General features: G+C 47.1%; 1 protein-coding gene across 1 annotated transcript in view; it reads left to right on the top strand.

Annotated features, from left to right (window-relative positions):
- The first annotated feature begins 4,090 nt into the window (after positions 1-4,090).
- CLPP (caseinolytic mitochondrial matrix peptidase proteolytic subunit) overlaps positions 4,091-20,463 on the top strand; it is a 104,215-nt gene continuing 87,842 nt past the window's right edge. Inside the window, exon 1 of the mRNA XM_069604402.1 lies at positions 4,091-4,117. Coding sequence (XP_069460503.1) covers positions 4,106-4,117 — 12 coding nt within the window. The 5' untranslated portion in view covers positions 4,091-4,105. The remainder of the gene's footprint in view (positions 4,118-20,463) is intronic.

Here is a 20,463-nt window from a genome sequence, read left to right on the forward strand (position 1 = left end):
CCAATAAAGTTTGCATACACAATGAAGAAGTCCAAGCCTGTGTTTTAACTTGTCACCAGGGTCTCCCTCCGCATGTCATTCACGAAGACCACATTCGCATTTGCAGCAAGCGTCTCCGTTAGCATGATGAGCTTCTCATTTGTGAATTTTTCTTTCGCTGCCGAACCGCACCTTTCTTAATCGCCTTGGGCATTGTCAGGGGATCCTTGATGGTTTGCTATGGCACTGGTGTGGAAGCACGTCCTGTGGACAGAGGATGGCAATGGATTGTGTTTTTAAAGATGGTGGCCGTGCTCTTTCCCGTTCCTGTGCGATGACGCTATTTCCGTTTCCGCAATTTTACGGTGACCGCTAATAGCGGTGACCGCTATTTGCGTGTTGCTGGAGGTCGGAAGTGCTATCAGCTCTTTCGTCGGTGCCGCTAAGGGTCTTTACGGGGTCTTTAGCGGCATGGCGGTAGGATCATTACCGGCATGGCGCTATGCTTGTGTCCGCGTACTCGTAATGGCACACATTTAGCGGCCTATTGTCAAAGTGGACACGTTAATAGCGCCATGCCGGTAAGGGCGGTATTTTACCACATTCCCTGTAATGAGGCCCAATGAATCCATGTGATTGTAGCATGAACACCCCAATAGTCGGTTCAGCAATGCCCCTGGGGGAACGTGGATTATGAGCAGCTGAGAAGTGAGTGCTCTAGTTATATTCTGGCCAAGAGGATATCCATATTATTAAGACTTTGCTGCTCCAACCAGCTCTTCTGGGCGACCTCAAGCGCCTCTTTAAATGCCAACACATCCCAACCCGCCACCTGTTTTTCAGACCACATGTTGAAATGTGTGTCCTCTGGGACGACTTCATCGACGACACAGGAGAGGCTTCAGAAAACCAGGTCTCGATGAAACATAAAAGATCCTACTCAGGATATGTTATTTATTTGAATATATATCGCCTATTGCCTAAGAGTTGAACACAAATATAATACGGTACAAAAAAAAGGAAAACGTTACACATGAATGAACATTATGAAGATAAAAGAAAACGGGACTTTAAGCAAAGAGAAGGAAAGAGGTAAGAGACCGAATAGAAAGATGCAGGGAGTTCCACCATGTAGGCACCAGTAGAGAGAGGGAAAGCGCGACCGGGCCAAAGTGGGGCGAGGGATATAGAAGAACCGAGACTCGAGGCGCAGATACCGAGGAGGCAGAGTAAGGAGGAGCCGAGAAGTAAGGAGGAGCCATGTAGCATATCAAGATTTAAGAACATGAAAGAGAAAGTAAGATGGCAGCCGAAGAGGCAAGAAGAGCATCGCCAATAGACTCACAGCCCAGGAGAAAGAACAGATGAGAACAGATGAGAAAAACACAGGAAAGCAAGAATCAAGACGAGAGACAGTGCGCATGGACGCCCTGGCAACCTCTGAGAGGTGGCGGGAAGGCCCAAAGATGATGCCACGGCAGCTGCCAGCGGAAGCGGAAAGAGCATGATGGGATGGGGAATGGGAGAAGAGGGCAAACACGATTTCAGTCTTCGCAGAATTTAAGTGAAGCAAATTGGCATTCAGGATTCGATAGCAGAAAAACAGGCTGAGAGGTTCAAATGACTCCGAGAAGCAGGAAGTGAAAGAAAGACTCGAGAGTCATCTGCATAAAGGTGGTGTGAAAAATGAAGAGAGGAGAAAATGGCGGACAGAGGAATAATGTGAAGTGTAAAAAGAAGAGGACCAAGGCCGGGACCCCAGGCCCTCCAGAGTAGGACCTCCAAAGTGAAGTGCAGAGGAGGCAGAGGAGTGGCCACCCCAAGCTAAATGGACAACACAACCAGAAATATGCGAGCGGAACCGCTTGTGATGCCTAGAGAGGAGCGCCAAGAAGAAAGATGGCGTGATCTGTTACATTCATTCGTCCGGCTCCCCCGAGACTAGTGCAAATCCAGCTCCCTCACACCGTCTCATGCATTCCAGGCACTCGGACGTAAATAATAAACAAACCCAGAAGTTTGGGTGTAAATGCGCTGTAATGTTAACAAACACACCAGGCTCTGGAGGGCTGCAATCGACTCTGCCCCCGCCCAGGCCTGACGCATCCTTCAGTACAAATCGCAAGAACAGAGAGAGAGAGAGACATATTTCGTAACATCAGATCATCTCTACAAGGCAGGCTCTTATCGACCTTGGGACTTCAGCCAGCAGCTTCAGCGCTGTGTACATTCTTTAAGAGGGAGAGCTATGGATGCCCAGTTCTGAGGCCTGCGGCATTCCACAGCTCAGCTGGTTGTGATCTTGTTGCGCTCTGGAACATCTGCTTTCATGGCCGTTCAATGTTTAGGCCAGTCGTTATGCCAAATCATTAGGCCAGTCTTCTTGCTTCAGATGTGATATATCTCAAACCAAAAGAAAGTGCAGAATCAGAAATGGACCAGGTAACATGTGCCCACTTTTTTCATCTCTTCTTATTTTATCTATGAATCGCTAACTAAAACCCTTGCACTACTACATAAGCATATTGCAATAAAACTGTTCTTACTCAATAAGGGAGCAAGAAAATAAAAAACATTATCAAAGTAAGACAGCTTATTTACGTCTTTACTCATTTAAAGCCATTCACTGTACTGTATTGCATAAACAACCCCACCTATTAGCATCAGCCAGAATCTAGGGTGCATCTAAAACACCAAAAACCGGCATCACTACATGTCCCGCCCTTTCTAGCTCTGAGCATCCCTGTCGCGCTCACATTCAGCAACACCCCATTCATGTGTCTATCATGTTTGTTTGCACTGTCCAAGTCATAGTCTCCCTTACTTTCCAGTATATAGCAACCCTCCAGTTCCTCCCAGCCCCTAGGTGCACCCGCAGTCCGTGTCAGCAGCAACTTGTCAGTGCGTGCCATATTTATCCCTAGTAGCATCTTGCATGGCGAATACCTGGTTGCTGACCGCTCTCTCAGCAGTCCATGGAGTACAAATGACAGTCATTCTTCCCACTGCGTGTCTTTCACATCCATCTGTTTGAACTGCTCCTTCTTTGGCACCTCTTTCTGGCTTTTCTTCCACTGAGCCACACAAATGTCCATGTGCTACTGCCAGCCTTCCTTTGCTGTGGGCCACCATGCCATTTCTGTCGGGCACTGCAATCCATCATCTCGCCCTTTCTCTGCATTGATCTGCTGCATCATTAGTTCATCCTCCTCTTTCCAAATGGCCAGGAGGCGCTCACATTTCCTTTGATCCTGCTTCATGTTCTTCTGTAGGATAATCTCCACCACTTCAGGCTGTGCCCCTCCATCGCATGACACGCCTTATCTTCTATTGATGCCCTTAGCTGTGGCTGTGGGTCATTGTCGGGTGCCACGGGCCACTCTCACTCAGATGCAGTTATCATCTTTCTTCCCAGAGCCAGCACCACTGAATGTGCTTCACCATGCTGTGCTCTTCCCTCCCCTAAACACTACTGAGTCACGCTGACACTGACCACCAAACTTCATATGTGCGCCTGTCAGTGTCCTTCTCTGGTGCACATGCCCCGTAAGCGTCCTGTTGTGATGTGACAATCTCTGACATGATTTGCTCGACACTACACCTTTCACTAGCATCTTGTTCACTTCCTTCTCTAAGGTGCACACTCCACAGTCACCCGTCCTTCTGAACTCCAGTTTATTCATTGCCACTTTGTCCGGACATGCCTCCCCCCATTCTGTCAGGACCCTGTTTGCCAAATCAGTCACTGCATCTCTTTTTTCCAAAATGTCCTCCCTCCTGTTTGTTGCACACAGGTCCCCCCTCCGATACCCAGTCAGGTTGTGCCTTTCCAGCCCCCGTCTTCCCCCACTTCCACCCCTTTCTCGGAAATACATAGAGCCACCCACACAGCGTTGTGCGTCATCCACCCCAACCCCCGCAGGCACTGGTACCTCACATTCCTGCCCCTCTGTGTCCTCTCTCCTCCCCCTCCTTCACTGACACAGCTTTTTTCATTCTCAGCCATGCGTCATCAGCTGCATTCAGAATGCCTGCCCACCCCTGGGCAGAGCTTAACCTTTCCTCCACGTTCCCTTCCACCACCCTCCATATCTCGTCTGGCAGCCGCTGTCATAGTGTGCCCCTCATGAACATTTGTGTAAGTATTACTTCAAAATCTGAGCGTCTCTGATCACTCTGTACCTCCATCCCCTTTGTGATATATGTGTGCATTGCTTGCGATTCAGCACGCTCTCCCTTATCCCTTCCCTGCGGTGCCCTTTGTAACTGATGTTCCTGGGAAGCCCCCACCAGCTCCTTCCTTTGTACAGACTGGGGGGGCCACATCCCGATTGTGCAACACGTTCTTCAGCGTCTCTAGAACAGCCCTTGACCCTGACTTATAGGACAGATCTCCACCCGCCTCTGGCCTTGTCAGTGGACCGGCATCTGCCATGTTGCCACTAAAACTGTCATCTGTAATCTATTTTATTCCACTTTAACTCAACCTTCAGACAGGCCTCCCACTCCCACTCTGTGCCCTCTACAGCATCGACCCTACACCCACTCTCCACGCCCGGTGCTCTGACTGTATTACAGGTGCCTAAGAATGCTCTGCCCTATATTTGTATTATTCCTAGAGTCCCTGAAGACTCAAAATTCCCCAAATTCCACTACCGAAACCTGCAACAGGGACAGCAATCTGTTTTTTTTTTTTACTTACCCGTTGTATTGCTGCAATCTCTATCGCCATGCACTTCATGAAGAGAGGAGGAGCTTCCCAAGACTAGTGCAAATCCAGCTCCCTCACACCATCTCACACATTCCAGGCACTCGGCATTCTGACGTAAATAATAAACAAAGCCAGAAAGTTTGGGTGTTAACGCACACACCAGGCTCTGGAGGGCTGCAATCGACTCTGCCCCCGCCCAGGCCTGGCTCATCCTTCAGTACAAATCGCAAGAACAGAGAGAGAGAAGCATATTTTGTAACATCAGATTGTCTCTACAAGGCAGGCTCTTATCGACCTTGGGACTTCAGCCAGCAGCTTCAGCGTGGGTACATTCTTTAAGAGGGAGGGCTATGGATGCCCAGCTCTGAGGTCTGGATGGCATTCCACAGCTCAGCTGGTTTTGATCTCGTTGTGCTCTGCGACATCTGCTTTCATGGCTGTTAGATGTTTAGGCCAGTTGTTATGCCAAATCATTAGGCCAGTCTTCCTGCTTCAGATGTGATATATCTCAAACCAAAAGAAAGTGCAGAATCAGAAATGGACCAGGTAACATGATCCACCGTTGAGAGACCAAGAGAGACGAGTAAAGAGGCCGGTTTATTATAACAGGCAGACAAGAAAGAGACAGTGGCAGGAGGCCAGTCCGTGTGTAAGGTGTAAAGCAGAGCACGCGCTGTCAGCAGCAATTCCCACACCACTCCCTCTTAGCTTTTACCAGTGAAGCTCTGGGGCGCCCCCTATCAGCCTGCGCAAGGACGTATCTCTCACTAAATAGAGTCAAGATAAGGTGTATGAATAATGCACTTCTAAATGAAGTCTGAAGGAGGTGTTATCCAGTCACTGGCCTGCTCTCGGCCCTCCAGGGGGACTGGCCTGGGTCTGGCCTCATCGCAGACAGGCTTGCCCCCTATCCATACACCGGTCTACACATCAGCCTGACCTTCCTTCACCCAGACTTTCCCTCACTCCCAAAGCTCCCAGAGCCTGGTTTAGGATGCTTGCCTCAGGAGGACCGGTCACATCCGATCTATCCTACCCCACTTTCTGCCCCAGGTCCGACCCTCTATGCTGGGTGGGTTTCCTTAAGGCAGTGCCCCCAACTTACTGCTCCATTCTAGTGCATTAATGGGACATGTTTAATGTGTGCACGGAGACAATAACACCAGGTATGGGCCAGAGGGCGTTCATGCGCCAGTGGCATGCCACGCGGCTGTAATGTGCTAGTGTGTGAATGATTTAAAGTCAAATACCACAAAACAAACCTGCAAAACCATACCAGTGTGTCCTCGCTCCCCAGAGTGGCCAGCCAAGCCACCCAAGGGTGGATGGGCCGTTAAACTAAGCAGGCTCACACCCACCTGATCAGTAGCATCAAAGTCTCCAGGACTAGATCCAGTGACATCATCAGGGCCTTTCAACAGGGACGTCATTTCACCAAAATGCCAGGGCTACTGGAAGTGACATAAGACAACCCTTGACCTCTGATGACATCACAGGAAGTGATGTAATTTCAACCTCACCCCAAAGTGACAGCATGGGAAGCAATGGAACACGACCTTTCACCCCTTGCCAAAACAGGAAGTGTCATCACATAGCATTGTTCCTAAGTGCACTACGGAAAATATGGTTATGACATCACTGCAAAGTGATATATATTTATACAAGAATGTATCACCATATGTATAATTCATATCAGCGCGTATAGGCACAAATGACCAAATTCAAATTACTGTGAATGTAAGCAGACGTCCAAAGGCAAACGATAATGGTGTGTTATTCTACAGCACTTAAGCTTAAGCGCTTCAACTAGAACAAATAAACATGCAATATCACCCAACCGGTGTTGGTACTCATGTATCAACCTTAGGCAGGATGAAAGGCTGAGTTGACCTTGCTGGGAGTCCAACCTGCAGATCACACACACATTGCAGCAGAGGGCGCTCAACCCACTGAGCTATTTTAACAGCTATAGCTATCACAAAATCAGCCACTTACGAAACAAAGGGCCACATACTTCTGGCCACGGCCCAGGAGCCTCAATAACATTTTATTTTAAATTGGTTATTTTAGAGGTCGCAATGGAGACCACAGGGTTCACGGGTGCGACCCCTGGAGACCTTTAAATGACGTCCCTGCCTTTCAACCCTTTCAGTTGAAATGGAGGCCTCAAGCTTCACGGGTGCTTCCGACCAATTACTCCCATGTTGACAGTCATACTGCACAGCAACATATTTAATTAATGATTAATTAAATGTGAGCTTTGGTGTGCATCGTTGCATGCTGGCTGCTGTCATCTTAATTCAAGACTGCACTTTAAATGGGCGCTTTGAAGCATGCATGTTACAGGCTGCCTTTGATGGCACCCAGCATCCAACAACATTGTCCCGCTGTTGCCCTTTAATCCAGTTCCCTCTGCATTAGTGCCTTGCTGACAGAGCAATGATTAGCTTTCCAGTGTGCATTTAGTGTTTCAGCTCCCCGCTGGCACCCTGTCCCGTAATAATCCACAGCGATTAACTTCCTCGATGCATTCATTATTTTATATCCATTATTATTAAATACCCCGTGGGTGCCATAGTCTGTTTTCCGGAACTGTAGGCAAGGCAGGCCCCAAACATCAAGGACTGTGTCAGGGCCTTTCATTCTTTTCAGTTGAAATGAGCCCCTGAGTTTGCACCTCCCTCCATCCCCCCGAGCAGCTGATACATGCAGGCAGTTCTTTCAGCCCCAGAGCCATATATGGTATTTCCACCGACAACCAGTCAGGGGGGACAACAGAGATGTATGGTCCTTCCACCCATCAGCCATTCAGGAGGAAGGCCAGAGTCAGGGCTTCCCAAGACTTTGGGAAACAAGGTAAAAGGCAATAGAAAGCAAGAGGCCACAGGGGCCATCTTCCCTTCTATCAGGAATCCACTGATTCCAATGGCAGGGCCTGGGTGTCCCAAAAATGGAGGACACTCAGAGCCACAGCCAAGTCAGCATGTAGCTGCCACCAGCCCATACCCTGCTCTGCAGGCAACACACAGGCGCCCAAGAACACACATAAGGAGTACAAGGGTGTACCCCCACCCACGGGTGCCATAAGAGTATGGGTGATGTTCGCCAAAAGATAAGAATGAAGAGCTGCCCTGCCAGAGGTGCAGGGGCGACCTAGGTGGCAGAAAACAGTGGTGTGAGAGTGGGCAGTCTGTGGCAGTCTCTCACAGTCTTTCTACAGTGGCTACAGAGACATTTTGGCGCCTTTTTCCTTCAAAATCAGAAGGTAACAGCGAAGCGGAGCGGAGTGGTGTGAGAGTGGGCAGTCTGTGGCAGTCTCTCACAGTCTTTCTACAGTGGCTACAGAGACATTTTGGCGCCTTTTTCCTTCAAAATCAGAAGGTAACAGCGAAGCGGAGCGGAGTGGTGTGAGAGTGGGCAGTCTGTGGCAGTCTCTCACAGTCTTTCTACAGTGGCTACAGAGACATTTTGGCGCCTTTTTCCTTCAAAATCAGAAGGTAACAGCGAAGCGGAGCGGAGTGGTGTGAGAGTGGGCAGTCTGTGGCAGTCTCTCACAGTCTTTCTACAGTGGCTACAGAGACATTTTGGCGCCTTTTTCCTTCAAAATCAGAAGGTAACAGCGAAGCGGAGCGGAGTGGTGTGAGAGTGGGCAGTCTGTGGCAGTCTCTCACAGTCTTTCTACAGTGGCTACAGAGACATTTTGGCGCCTTTTTCCTTCAAAATCAGAAGGTAACAGCGAAGCGGAGCGGAGTGGTGTGAGAGTGGGCAGTCTGTGGCAGTCTCTCACAGTCTTTCTACAGTGGCTACAGAGACATTTTGGCGCCTTTTTCCTTCAAAATCAGAAGGTAACAGCGAAGCGGAGCGGAGTGGTGTGAGAGTGGGCAGTCTGTGGCAGTCTCTCACAGTCTTTCTACAGTGGCTACAGAGACATTTTGGCGCCTTTTTCCTTCAAAATCAGAAGGTAACAGCGAAGCGGAGCGGAGTGGTGTGAGAGTGGGCAGTCTGTGGCAGTCTAATGGCGTCTAAGGCGGATGGGGGTGAGACCCTGGACCTGAGACATATCACCTCTGAAGAAGAGGATGCTCCACGAAGACTGCGGAGTGCCACCAGCTCGTCTGCCCTTCTGTTGGTACCCTCACCTTCTAGAGAACCTCACTCTACCCTGCTTTCTAACACTTTAGCCTGTGTGGGCTCTCTGAAAAGATCAGGTGGTAAATTACAAAACATTCCATTAAAGAAGTTATTCAAACCAACTGTGCAACAGCACGCCACTAAAACCAACATTTCCACACAGAAGCAAAAACAACAACTACTTCCAGAGGAGTGGATCGAACATACCTCTGGGTTCCCAATGGCAGAGGACGCCGCTAGTAGATTGAGGCGACTGGAGCATCGTGATATCCTTAATTTAGAGCCGGTGAGGGGCTCCAGCCCCAGAGATCTCACGAAGCCACGACCTTCGGCTGCATCGGTGGACGGCGAGGGGGGTCCCCCCCTCGGAGGAGGGGGGGCCCCCCGGGCCGGAGACCGGGTGGGGCCGGGGTCGGATGGCGCCGACAAAGAGTTCACGAGCAGAATTGGCGGCGGGGCTAGCCGCGGCTCCCCGGATCAACGGAGCTGCGGGAAAGCCGTGCCTGAACAGCTGTCGGAGGCTGGGGCCGAGCACGAACGGTCTCGCGCGGGAGCTGGGCGGACTGGAGCCCGGTGTCCGATCCCGGTGGACGACGCGGAGGAGCCGTCCCTCGGAGGAGGGGAGGCCTCCCGGGTCGCTGACCGGGGGGAGCCGGGATTGGGCTGCACAGGTCCTGCAGCACTCGTGGGACTTCCGTGCACGCTCCAGCACCCGGATGAGGAAACCAGAGTCTCCGGGGCAGAGAAGCCCTTAAACTTGACTCCGCCTGGCTTAGCAGCCCCACAGCGCCACCAGGCGGCCACGGACATTGAGACAGAGCCCCTACTGCAAATTCTAATAAAGGCTCAAGTTCATAAGGAACTTTCTTCACCATCACTAGAACGTGCTGAACCGCCTATTCACGAAAAAAACGGCCAAAAGCCGCTAGAGGGAGGGGACATGACTCTTGAATATTCAGTTGAGACGATCTCAACCTGCCCCGCACTAACCCTCTCACCTTTGGCCCCCATAAGTCCTGAGCCCATCGATCCTGAGGTTGCCAAATCTATAGACCTGAGGAGGGGTAGCAAACAGGGGGATCCAAGTCGACAATTACATGGAATCCCATTTAGACTGCTTTCCAAGAAAACTTTCGACTTTCCAAAGTCTACCAAGCGAATAGCCGCAAAAAAACCTCCAAGACTAGCGACCCCAATGGCGAGTCAGCGTTTGGAAAACTCACTAAAAACGCTTTTTCATAGACAAGCCAAAAAGAAATTGCACCATGCAGGACCTGGGGAAATTTCAGACGCAGACCTCCTGGAAGTTCTCTTAGAACCTTTACTTACTGCAACATCGGACTCTCAGAAGAATCCCTCTAGCTGCGGGTTCACGGCCCCAACAACTCAGACAAAGATGCACCCACCAGATACTCCTAACTTTGGACCACCAGGCTCCCTAACGATCGTGGAATTACAAAAAACTGGGTTAGAGAAATTGGTAACTCCACCACCATCACCAGCGCATAACGAGCCTTGTGGTGAAATCCAAGAGCTTCACAGCGAAGCTTCAACTGTTCTGGAAGCTGAGTTTTCTACTGAACCTCTACTGGGAAGTGGGAATCTCTTGGAGCCTGAGCCTTTAACTGAACCTCTACTGGGAAGTGGGAACTTCTTGGAAGCTGAGCCCTTAATTGAACCTCTACTGGGTAGCAAGAACTTCTTACCCCAGCCAGACAGCTCAGGACCAATACCACCTCTACCAATGTCATCGGATTTAAACAGTTTGGGGCTAGCTGACAGCCCAAATTTGAAGGAGTTCCCTCTTGAGAAAAGTAACTCGGGATACAAGTCCACTCCCATGGTAGCTCCCTCGGCCAGGGAAGTACATGAGGATAATGGAAATAAAGAGGGCCTGCTGGACCCCCGAGAGGGCTCCACCCCAAGGTTGACGACCTCTCAACAGAAAACAAAGGAACCGCCACGGCTATGGCCGCCTGCAACACCTGTGAGTTCCGCATCCAATAGAAGATCAAGTGAGGCCTCTTACACTATTCCTAAGGAAACTCCGTCAAAAAAAGCGGATTTCATGTACATCATGTCTGCTGTAACCATCGCTCTAGCACCTTTTTGCAAACTCTATGAGGCAATAAATGATTCTCTGAAAGACCATACTTCCATCTTCGCGATGATGAACTCCAAGCTTATCTACTTAGAAGGTTACATCAACGCTTTAGAGAAAAGAAAATCTGACTCAATTGGTGCTTTGCAGCTTCAGCAAGCTGAGTTTTCGGACGCCTTATCAAGCTTAAGAAAAACCAACAAAGATAGGCCAGGGATGGATATAAGCACCCAAACAACATCATCGGTCATTCCGTGCAACGACGTATCATACATTGATTGTGGGACAAGGCCAAAAGTGGGCTTATCCTCCACGTCAGGCTCTCTCAACACACTGTCAATCAGAGCAAATCGAACATCTAATAACCCGAGCGTTAACGATGTAATTTGTTTAGACGCCATCCTTCCACAGAAAGACAACTTAGGACCGAAACTCACCCAAGGCCCAGGTCACAAACAAGGGCCGAGTTCCATGGGGAATTTGGACACGAGATCAAAGCACCAGACTCCTAAAACGCACACATGCCTCAAGCCGGCTCCTTTGTTTAAAACATCTACAGTAACGCCGCAATATGAACTCCAACATAAAGATACCTTACCAAAGACACCCCAAAAGTGGGGAGGGACGAAATCAGTAACAACAAAAGTGACAGACACAGAGGTACATCTAGAAGTTCCACCGCAGTCACCAAAAACACAAGAAGACTTTCTTGCGCAAAAGGACTTGATGGATATAAGTCAACATCTTGATGACTCCCCGGACAAACAGAAAGGGGCGAACTCTCATCTAATTAAGATGACATACAACCAACAGTCAGTTACGAGAGACCTTTCTGGCTTCAGCACACTGGATGAGCGTTTTAAATCTCTACGTAGCACTCAAGGGGATCAACCCAGGAAATTTACTGAAAAATGTTCGGAGCAAAATCGGGAAGTGGTCCCACCTCCTCACAGGCCTCAAGCGATGTATAGATCAAGAGTTCACACTCACTCAAAATCTGACCTATCGGATAACTCTAAAGACTTGACGCATTCCTATAAGAGAAAGGGACCTCAAGAATACAAACAATACGAGAATAGGGACCATAGATCCCACTACACGAAGAAGCCGCACCAAGACTCGAAAGATCACAACAAGAACCCAGCGGCCAAGATACGCCAACGGTCTGGGAATCAAAAATACATGGTACTAAATAGACGTACGGTGTTGAGACTGTTACATAGTATCTCCTCTTTAAGAAACTTAAAATCAGAGGACTTCACAACGGTGGAACCTTTTCACAAGGACCATACAGCATACTGTCTGCTATACATATCATCAGCTGAGGTTATTACAGTACTTCTAGCAGCAGAGGAACAACTATTCAAACAAGGGTTTGAGTTAACAATAACCGGACCATACAGAACAGTCAATGACAAGTCAAAGGATCGCACATGGGAGGTAAGACCAAACGAAGAATGTCAGTCCACTAACTTAAAGGAAAAATCCGCAAAGAAATCACCAGCTACCCTTAAGCCCAAATCGATCAACTCTATTCCTCAGGGGAGAGCAAATCCCCCTAGTATCTCCGCTAATACAGAGGTTTCTACAACGTTAGAAGAGACTCAAAAAGTGACTCAGTCCAGACCATCTCTGGAATCGTCTTCATGGGCCTGGCTACCAAAAGTTTTATCTACACGCCTCCAGAGATAGCCATCAGAACCTACAAAAATTGACCAAAACCAACAACAACTGTCTCTGGCAACATGGAACACAAGAGGGTTCTCACATTTGACAACTGCTGGAGACATTAACTTAGGGGACTATGACATCTTATGCCTTCAAGAAGTTTGGTTACAATCCAAACCTACACTGGATGGTTTTGAGATTGCCTTCTCAGAAGCTTTAGTGGGCCCTAAAGGAAGACCCTCATCAGGCCTAATTGTTGCAGTCCGGATGGGAGTGGGTTTAGTAATAACCAAAACCATCTTGAAGACCCCATATGCCATCGCGGTACTTATTTCGTGGCAACAAAAGGAGGCTGGGGAAGAACATCAAACATGCACCCCCCTGCTGGTGATGTCGATCTATTGGAACCACAAAGGGATTCAACAGACCTCACTGTTTGACATAGTAACCTCCACACTGGACTCAGTCTACTTAGAGTTCGGGGTATGTGATGTTATAATATGTGGAGACTTAAACATCAAGTGCCCATTGGCTAACAACAACTGCACAGACCCCGCACAGAGCAAACCTTGTAAACAAGGCTTGGCCTGGCAGAAGCTAATGACGGCCAGACATCTTTTCAACTCGGCAACTATATTTCTTGATTCGATTGCTCTACCAACATGGAAAAGAGGTTTGACCAGCTCAACAATAGACTATATATTTGTCTCTGAGTTGTTGTTGGCCCGGCTGACAGACTTCAACATTTACCAGTCACAGCAAAGCGATCACAACCTGTTGGCCATTAAATGGGCCTCCACAAAACCAGATTCAGATCATTACTGTGAAAGAATTGAACCGGTGGGGAAAGGAAACCGGGTAAGGATCTCACGGACCAACATTCAAGAAATTACCTGTTTGTATGGAAGCGGTAAGGAGGCCGCAAAGGTGGACTACAGACCATTTTTGGAACCTTACAGAGCCTCGTTAAAAAGATCGAAGGGGCCTAATACAACCCAGACCTACCACGCACATACTTTTGACTCGCTTTTGGTGGCTCAGAGAAACATTCTTCGCAGAGCTAAAAGAATGGCTGCAAGAAACAACTCGCCCGCTGCTAGGGCTTACATGGAGGAGACAACAAGAGCCTATAAAAACTGGCTACGGGGCCACCGTATGAAATTACATCAACAAGACTCTGAAAACATGTTAGAACAAATCAGAAAATCCAACTCTAGAGACTTTTGGAGCCTGGTCAACCCACGAGCTAAGGAGGCATCTACAATGATGGTAAACAGCATATCGGAACCAGCATGGACTGGGTTCTACTCATCACTCTTCAAATCTCCAGACTCTGAGGAAAGACCTTTAAATCCCCAGACGACAGCGAGGTGGGTTGACCTTTCGGACAGAGCCGAAATTCTGGATAAAATACTCAAGTTAAAGAAATCAAGGGCCCCCGGGCCTGACGGTTTGTCAAATGAGAACTTGAAATCCGCACCAGAAGAATGGGCAAACCTGCTGAGCATAATCTTCTACAAATGCACCACCTCCCGTTCAATCCCGCCCACTTGGACCACAGGAATCATTATTCCCATATTCAAAAAAGGAAGGAAGGACGACCCTAGAAATTTCCGTCCGGTGGCCCTCCTTGATGTTATAGGGAAAGTGTATGGCTCCCTTCTGCTGGACCACTTCAATCAGTGGGCAAAAAGTGCACCTTGTAATGACCCTCTCCAATCGGGGTTTAAAAAAGGAGTAGGAACCAGTATAAACATCTTTATCCTCAGTCTCCTAAAAGCAAAAGCCCGCGAAAAGAATCGGAACTTGTTTCTGGCATTTATAGATCTATCCCAGGCCTTCGATCTGGTCAACCGAAGGAAGCTCTGGGGAAAACTTTCCGGTTGGGACTGCCCCCAGGAGATCCTGAATCCCATCAAGGCACTGCATGCTGCCACATCAATGCAGGTACGACTGAACACCAGTGGCCTACTCTCGTCATCTATAACAACAGACAGAGGGGTCAAACAAGGTTGCCCTCTAGCACCAGCCCTTTTTCTGTCTTATTTTGGGGATTATAAAGACTCTTTAACCAGCTCACGAGTATTTCCCCCAGAACTGGGCAAGGAGAAGATTCCGAGACTCCTGTATGCAGATGACCTCATTCAATTGGACCAGACCCCAATTGGTTTACAACGGCAACTGACTGCATTGATTACATATACAGCCGCCAACGATCTAGAAGTAAATAAACAGAAAACGAAGATAATGGTATTCGGAAAGAATCAAAAAAAGACAAGGAAGAAGAACACTTCATGGTATTTGGCCACAAACAAAATCGAACAAGTGGCTGAATTTAAATATCTTGGAGTCCTTATTGATTCTACGGCTAAGGACTTAGCGATGCAGCACCATCTGTTTGGTAAAATGAAATCGCTAGCCTCGCAAGCAAAAATACTGGATAACAAATACGGACGTTTTTCATTGTTGCCACTACTCAAATTCTACAGGGGCAAGGTTATCCCGGCCATCACCTATGGAGCTGAGGCCATGCCATCTTTACCTCACTGCATATGGGCCAGACTGGAGAGTCAGTTCTGGCGCTCAGTGCTGAACATGCCATCTTCTACTCCGATTGCTCTGATTAGACGTGAACTTTCTCTTTCCTCCTTAGAGTCAATTGTGACAAGAGCGTCAGTTATGCTATATCGGAAAATAATAGATCCTTCTTCCTCTGCAATTTTCCGGATGGTCCATGAAGAGATGACTGCAAACAAATCTATGTTATCGTCCAAATGGGAGCAAATGTGTTTACAGCAACTGGACATCTGCGGCAGTTCGATTGAAGAACTTCTGGGGAATCCGTTAAAGACTAAAACCCGACTAGAAGAATTGGACTGGATAAATACACTGGAAAAGGCATCTGAGTACAAGTCAACTAGCCACCTTCCACCAACAAACAGAAAACTGAATGTACTCCAACCCTTCCTGATTAAGCACCCAGACAAAAAAACCAGGAACATCTTACTTCGGGCGAGGCTGAATTTGCTACCTACAAATGAGATTCTGTACAGAAGGGGCCTCTCAACATCAAACACTTGTCGCTTTTGCAACAAAATTGAACAAAGCGAAACTCTACGGCACCTTCTATTACTGTGTCCTGGTACTGATAAATTCAGATCACCATATATTCTCCACCACTTAAAAAACTCCTACCTGAGGGAGGAAGAGCTTTGGTGGGAGCGCCTAATAGGAGGATTGAGAACATCTTGGTCTATTGCAGCCACAAAAATATTGGATCAGATTTTTACACATGTACCCGCGGCTTAATGGGCCTGGCCACAGCTAGACAGTTTTATAGTTTTACAGATAATTGTCAGAACTGAGGAGCGTTTCTTGTTCATCTTCTTGTAAAAATCACCACGGTGATTATATACTCGTAATAAAAAAAAAAAAAAAAAAAAAAAAAAAAAAAAGAAAACAGAGAACACACACAGAGCAGTGGTAGGACGAAGACTAGGAGGCCCTGTCCCTCCATTAGGCATTTCCAGCATCACATTTTCTGATCCAAAAAACTCAAACTGGCCATAAATTCATTAGCACAAGCTTTCTATGAAAACGCTACTTCAGGCCGGCACCCAACCTGCTCTGCTTCAGTTCCCTGTCCTGATTAAGGGGTTAGGGACAAAACGAGAACATTAAAGATTAAACAGATCCATTAGGAGGCGAAAGCAATGCAGACTCATTTACACAACAGAAATGGGTCATGCTCTATCAAAATTGGGTGAAAGTGCACAGAAGCCTCACGTATCAACGAGATGTGGAAAATTTGTTAGAATTTATATGTGGAAAACATGACGTCAATTTCTAGGCCCTAATTAATAATCAATTAAAATTGTAGTACTTTAAACAAACTAAAGCAATCGAGGAAATGACTTGGAAAGAAGACTGCCCAGATGTATGCGCCCTAGACGGGCATAGTGGCCACCATGCTGCACGAGATCCTAATGTGACCTGGCACATGAAGTTTGCTCAAGATGACATCTTAAAAGTAATCTTGAAAGCTAGCCATTCCAGAGCCTCGGGCCCGGATCGGCTGCTATGACCACGCTGGAGGGCAATCCGCACTTGTGGGCTGACATACGGTACACATGCTTCACGCATTCTCTCACAAGAATGTATTCCCAAACTTACGGAAGGCCTCCTTCCGCATCCCAGTCTTCAGATAAGGGGGCAGAGATTCCCGCCAATGACGGGCAAATTGCCCTTTTGGACACTAGAGGAACAGCTGGCGGCGTCCAAAAGTAGAGATCCCGGCCAATCAGGGGTTCAATCTTACAGCGAAAGGCCAGACAGACGGGTGCCCCACTGTGTTTGGGCTTCATGAACGTGACACATGCTTTTGATAGGGTAAATCGTGAGAAGCTTTGGCCAAATCAGACAATCTTGGCTGCCCTAATTCTCCGAGTAACATAATGAAACCTCTATATGGCGAATCATAGGTGCCGATTCGCCTGCATTTGAAAGGTGAACTGTCTGGCCCTGTCCCCACGTACTGTGGATTGCGCCAGGGCTATGCCCTAGCAGCAGCCCTTTTTAACATATCACACCTGGCCGTCAAATTGGCCCAGAGCGCATCCTTTCCTCCACTACTCGGACAGGTGAATATCCAGCTCTTGGTGTATGCGGACGATATCGTTCTACTGGATCAATCCCTGCTCCGCCTGCAGAGGTCCTTAGACACTCTCCACACTTACTTAGCAGGCCTAGAACTAAATGTGTCTAAAACGAAAATAATCACTTTGGAATCCAAAACATGGAAAACTTGGAAATGTTCTTGGTGCCTGAGGAAGCAGAAACTAGAAGAGATGCAATCATTGCAACATCGATCTATTTCTATTAGACATCGTAGCACGGTAAGAACCACAAAGGATTTTCTCCCCAAGATCTTGACGTTTGACAACTGCAAAATAAGCCCATACATATAGCAACTTATTCATGATACCACTAATTAATTAAATACTATAAAAGTAAGATAATCCCCTGTATTAGATACAGAGCTGAATCTAGCCTAGCGGCTATTCCCCAGTCCAAGATTGAGGGTAGCGTTTCAAAACGCCCATTAAATCTACCTAAAGATATTCCTATCCCTTTAGTGCGTTTTGAGTTAGGCTTAGTCTCTTTAAATGCTATATTCACCTGGAAAACACTCTCGATATTTGCCAGAATATTCTCCCCTCCTGTTGAATCGCTGTTCTCCAATCTCCATGAATGCACAACTAGCAGTAATTGCCAATTTCTGAATACGAGGTTATTTGAATTTGAAGAAACACTGGAAAAACGTGCATCTTCTCCAGCAGAGCTTATCCAGAATCCAAGCTTCGGAGGATTGACTGGATTTCGACTATGCACATACCACCATCACAGAGAAACCTTGTAATCCAATTCCTCCGTACTTCAAGAAATGTCCCAAAAGAAAAGATGGAGCAAATCTGCTCTGATTAAAATCACATTTTTTGGTAACAATGGAAACTCTGGGAATCCGAGGGGGGTTTCCTGTTGGGACTGATCTTCTATCTCTGGCCTGGTGGACAGATGTATATGACAGGGACAACTCTGGGAGCTGTAGCCAAACCAGTTCAAGGTAGTAAGGCGAGTGGTCTAGACTAAGTCTTAAGAGGTGGTGAGCTTGTAAGGGGATCACAATGAGCACACACACAGTGAAATAGTCAAGGAACACACTTCAACAAATAGGTGTAAATATACATCTTTACTTATGGCCAAATAGCACAGTGAAAAATAACTACCAACAGGTAATACTATCACACAACACTAATAATAGAAAAAGAAGGTCGGGCGCACACTCTAGTTCCCAGTCATTTAATCCTGATGTGAGTAATAACAGGGTTAAATCCCAACAAAGTTAAACAAAATAACAGGGTTGAATCCCAGATGCAAATAGTAACAGAGTTAAGTCTCAACAATTTTCAAAAATTACCAAGGTTAAATCCCAACTGCTGCATTTCAAATGCTGCAGTTCAAATGCACAATAGTTCTACTCCTCCAAGTACTTTCAAGTCTCAAACTCTCTTCAGGAAGGCTGTGTTGGCTGTGTTCATTTTCAGGTGTTGCTAATTACTTTTTCAATTTCAGTCTCAAGGGATTCTGGTTATTGTAGTGATGGCACAAGTGTTTCATTCACATTTTGTGGGATCCAACCCTGTTACCACTTACATTTGGGATTTAACCCTGTTATTTTTTAACATTGCTGGGATAAAACCCTGTTATTACTAGTTTAAAGATTAAAAAGACTGGGAACTAGAGTGCGCGCCTGACCTTTTCTTTTTCTACTTAATGTTGCAGGAAGCCTGGGTCCTGGAGGCAGCAGCACTGGGGGTTATCATGCCTTCACTTTGGAGAACCATAATCATGGTTTTTCCCCCTCCGCCAATTTTGGGTAAAATGTGTGTGTTTGGAGGGGAGTTAGTTCCTGGTCTCCTGAACAAAATATTGTGCCATCACTACAAAGACCAGAATTCCTTGAGACTGTAATTAAAAAAGGAATTGGCAACAGCTGAAAAGAAACACAGCCTCCCTGAGGAGAGTTGGAGACTCGAAAGTATTTGGAGGAGCAGAACTACTGTGCATTTGAACTGGCAGTTGGGATTTAACCCTGGTATATATTTTGAACATTTTGTGGCAGTTGGGATTTAACCCTGGTATATTTTCTGAACATTTTGTGGGACCCAACCCTGTTACCACTTACATTTGGGATTTAACCCTGTTATTTTTTAACATTGCTGGGATCAAACCCTGTTATTATTGCCCCCAACTTTCACAGTGCTTGTTTAAACAAGCAATGGAAAAGCCAAAGTAATACAAAAGTTTATAAAAGTTTAAAGAAAAAACGTTTAAAAGCTAGTTAGAGGTTCAGGTAAGTATCATTACAAACAGCTCCCGTACTCCGATTCTTCATGGAACTTGGCAGGTCTGCTGAAGAGGGTCCAAGGTCACTTTACCCACCATCAGCCTCAGCCCTTAACCCCCAGGGGCTGCAGGTTCGAGCACTCCTCTGGTCAGAGACCAATGTTTGTGCAAGGTCTTCCAGTTGAAGAATGCAAAAGAACTCTATGTAGGGCCTCGCTTAGAACAGGACTGGATGCAGGTAAGCAGTTCCAGATGGCCACTGATGCACGCCAATGCAAAGGGACTTGTTAGGCAGAATCCTGGACAGTGCCCTTAGGGACCACTACACAAGATTAAGACTACAGGTGGTAGTACAATTTCACCTTTGGTACAAGCCCGTACTACACAATTATAGTGGTAGTAGTAGCAGAGCAGCCAGACTTATCTCAAGAGAAAATGAGCAGTAGTAGAGATTATACACAGGGCTACACTTACTGTGGCTCAAGCAAACACTGACTCAAGGTTTCTGGTTAAAAGGTAAAAGTACATTTATTTTTAGACCATCTGTTCACAAAACACTTCACTCCTATTAAATTAAAACCACACTTCAAATACACTACACACAACCAATTCCCCTTGTGCAGAACAATTCAAGGTAAGTACCTTTGGATTTGACAGACCGTTGTTGTGAAACAAAGACATTACCGGGGGGTTATCACACGATCGCTTTTTGACAGTAATGACAGTTCGGTCTTACAAAAGAGAAGCGTACCCGCGAGCAGACACACTTAGCACATGAATTGACACAAGAGAGTTGGGGATAAAAATCATAGGCAATACTTTTGTCAAGGCAGATAGAATCAAGAGACACTTTCTAAAACGCAGATAAAAGTCAATAGGCATGTGCCAGTGTCAATGGGACAGAGGTCCTGTTGTCGAGGATCACAAGATTAGAACAGTTCACGATTCAAGATTGCCAGGAGTACTT

Source organism: Ambystoma mexicanum, chromosome 3q (genome assembly GCF_040938575.1).
Source record: "Ambystoma mexicanum isolate Mex_15411 chromosome 3q, UKY_AmexF1_1, whole genome shotgun sequence".
Lineage (NCBI taxonomy): Eukaryota > Metazoa > Chordata > Amphibia > Caudata > Ambystomatidae > Ambystoma > Ambystoma mexicanum.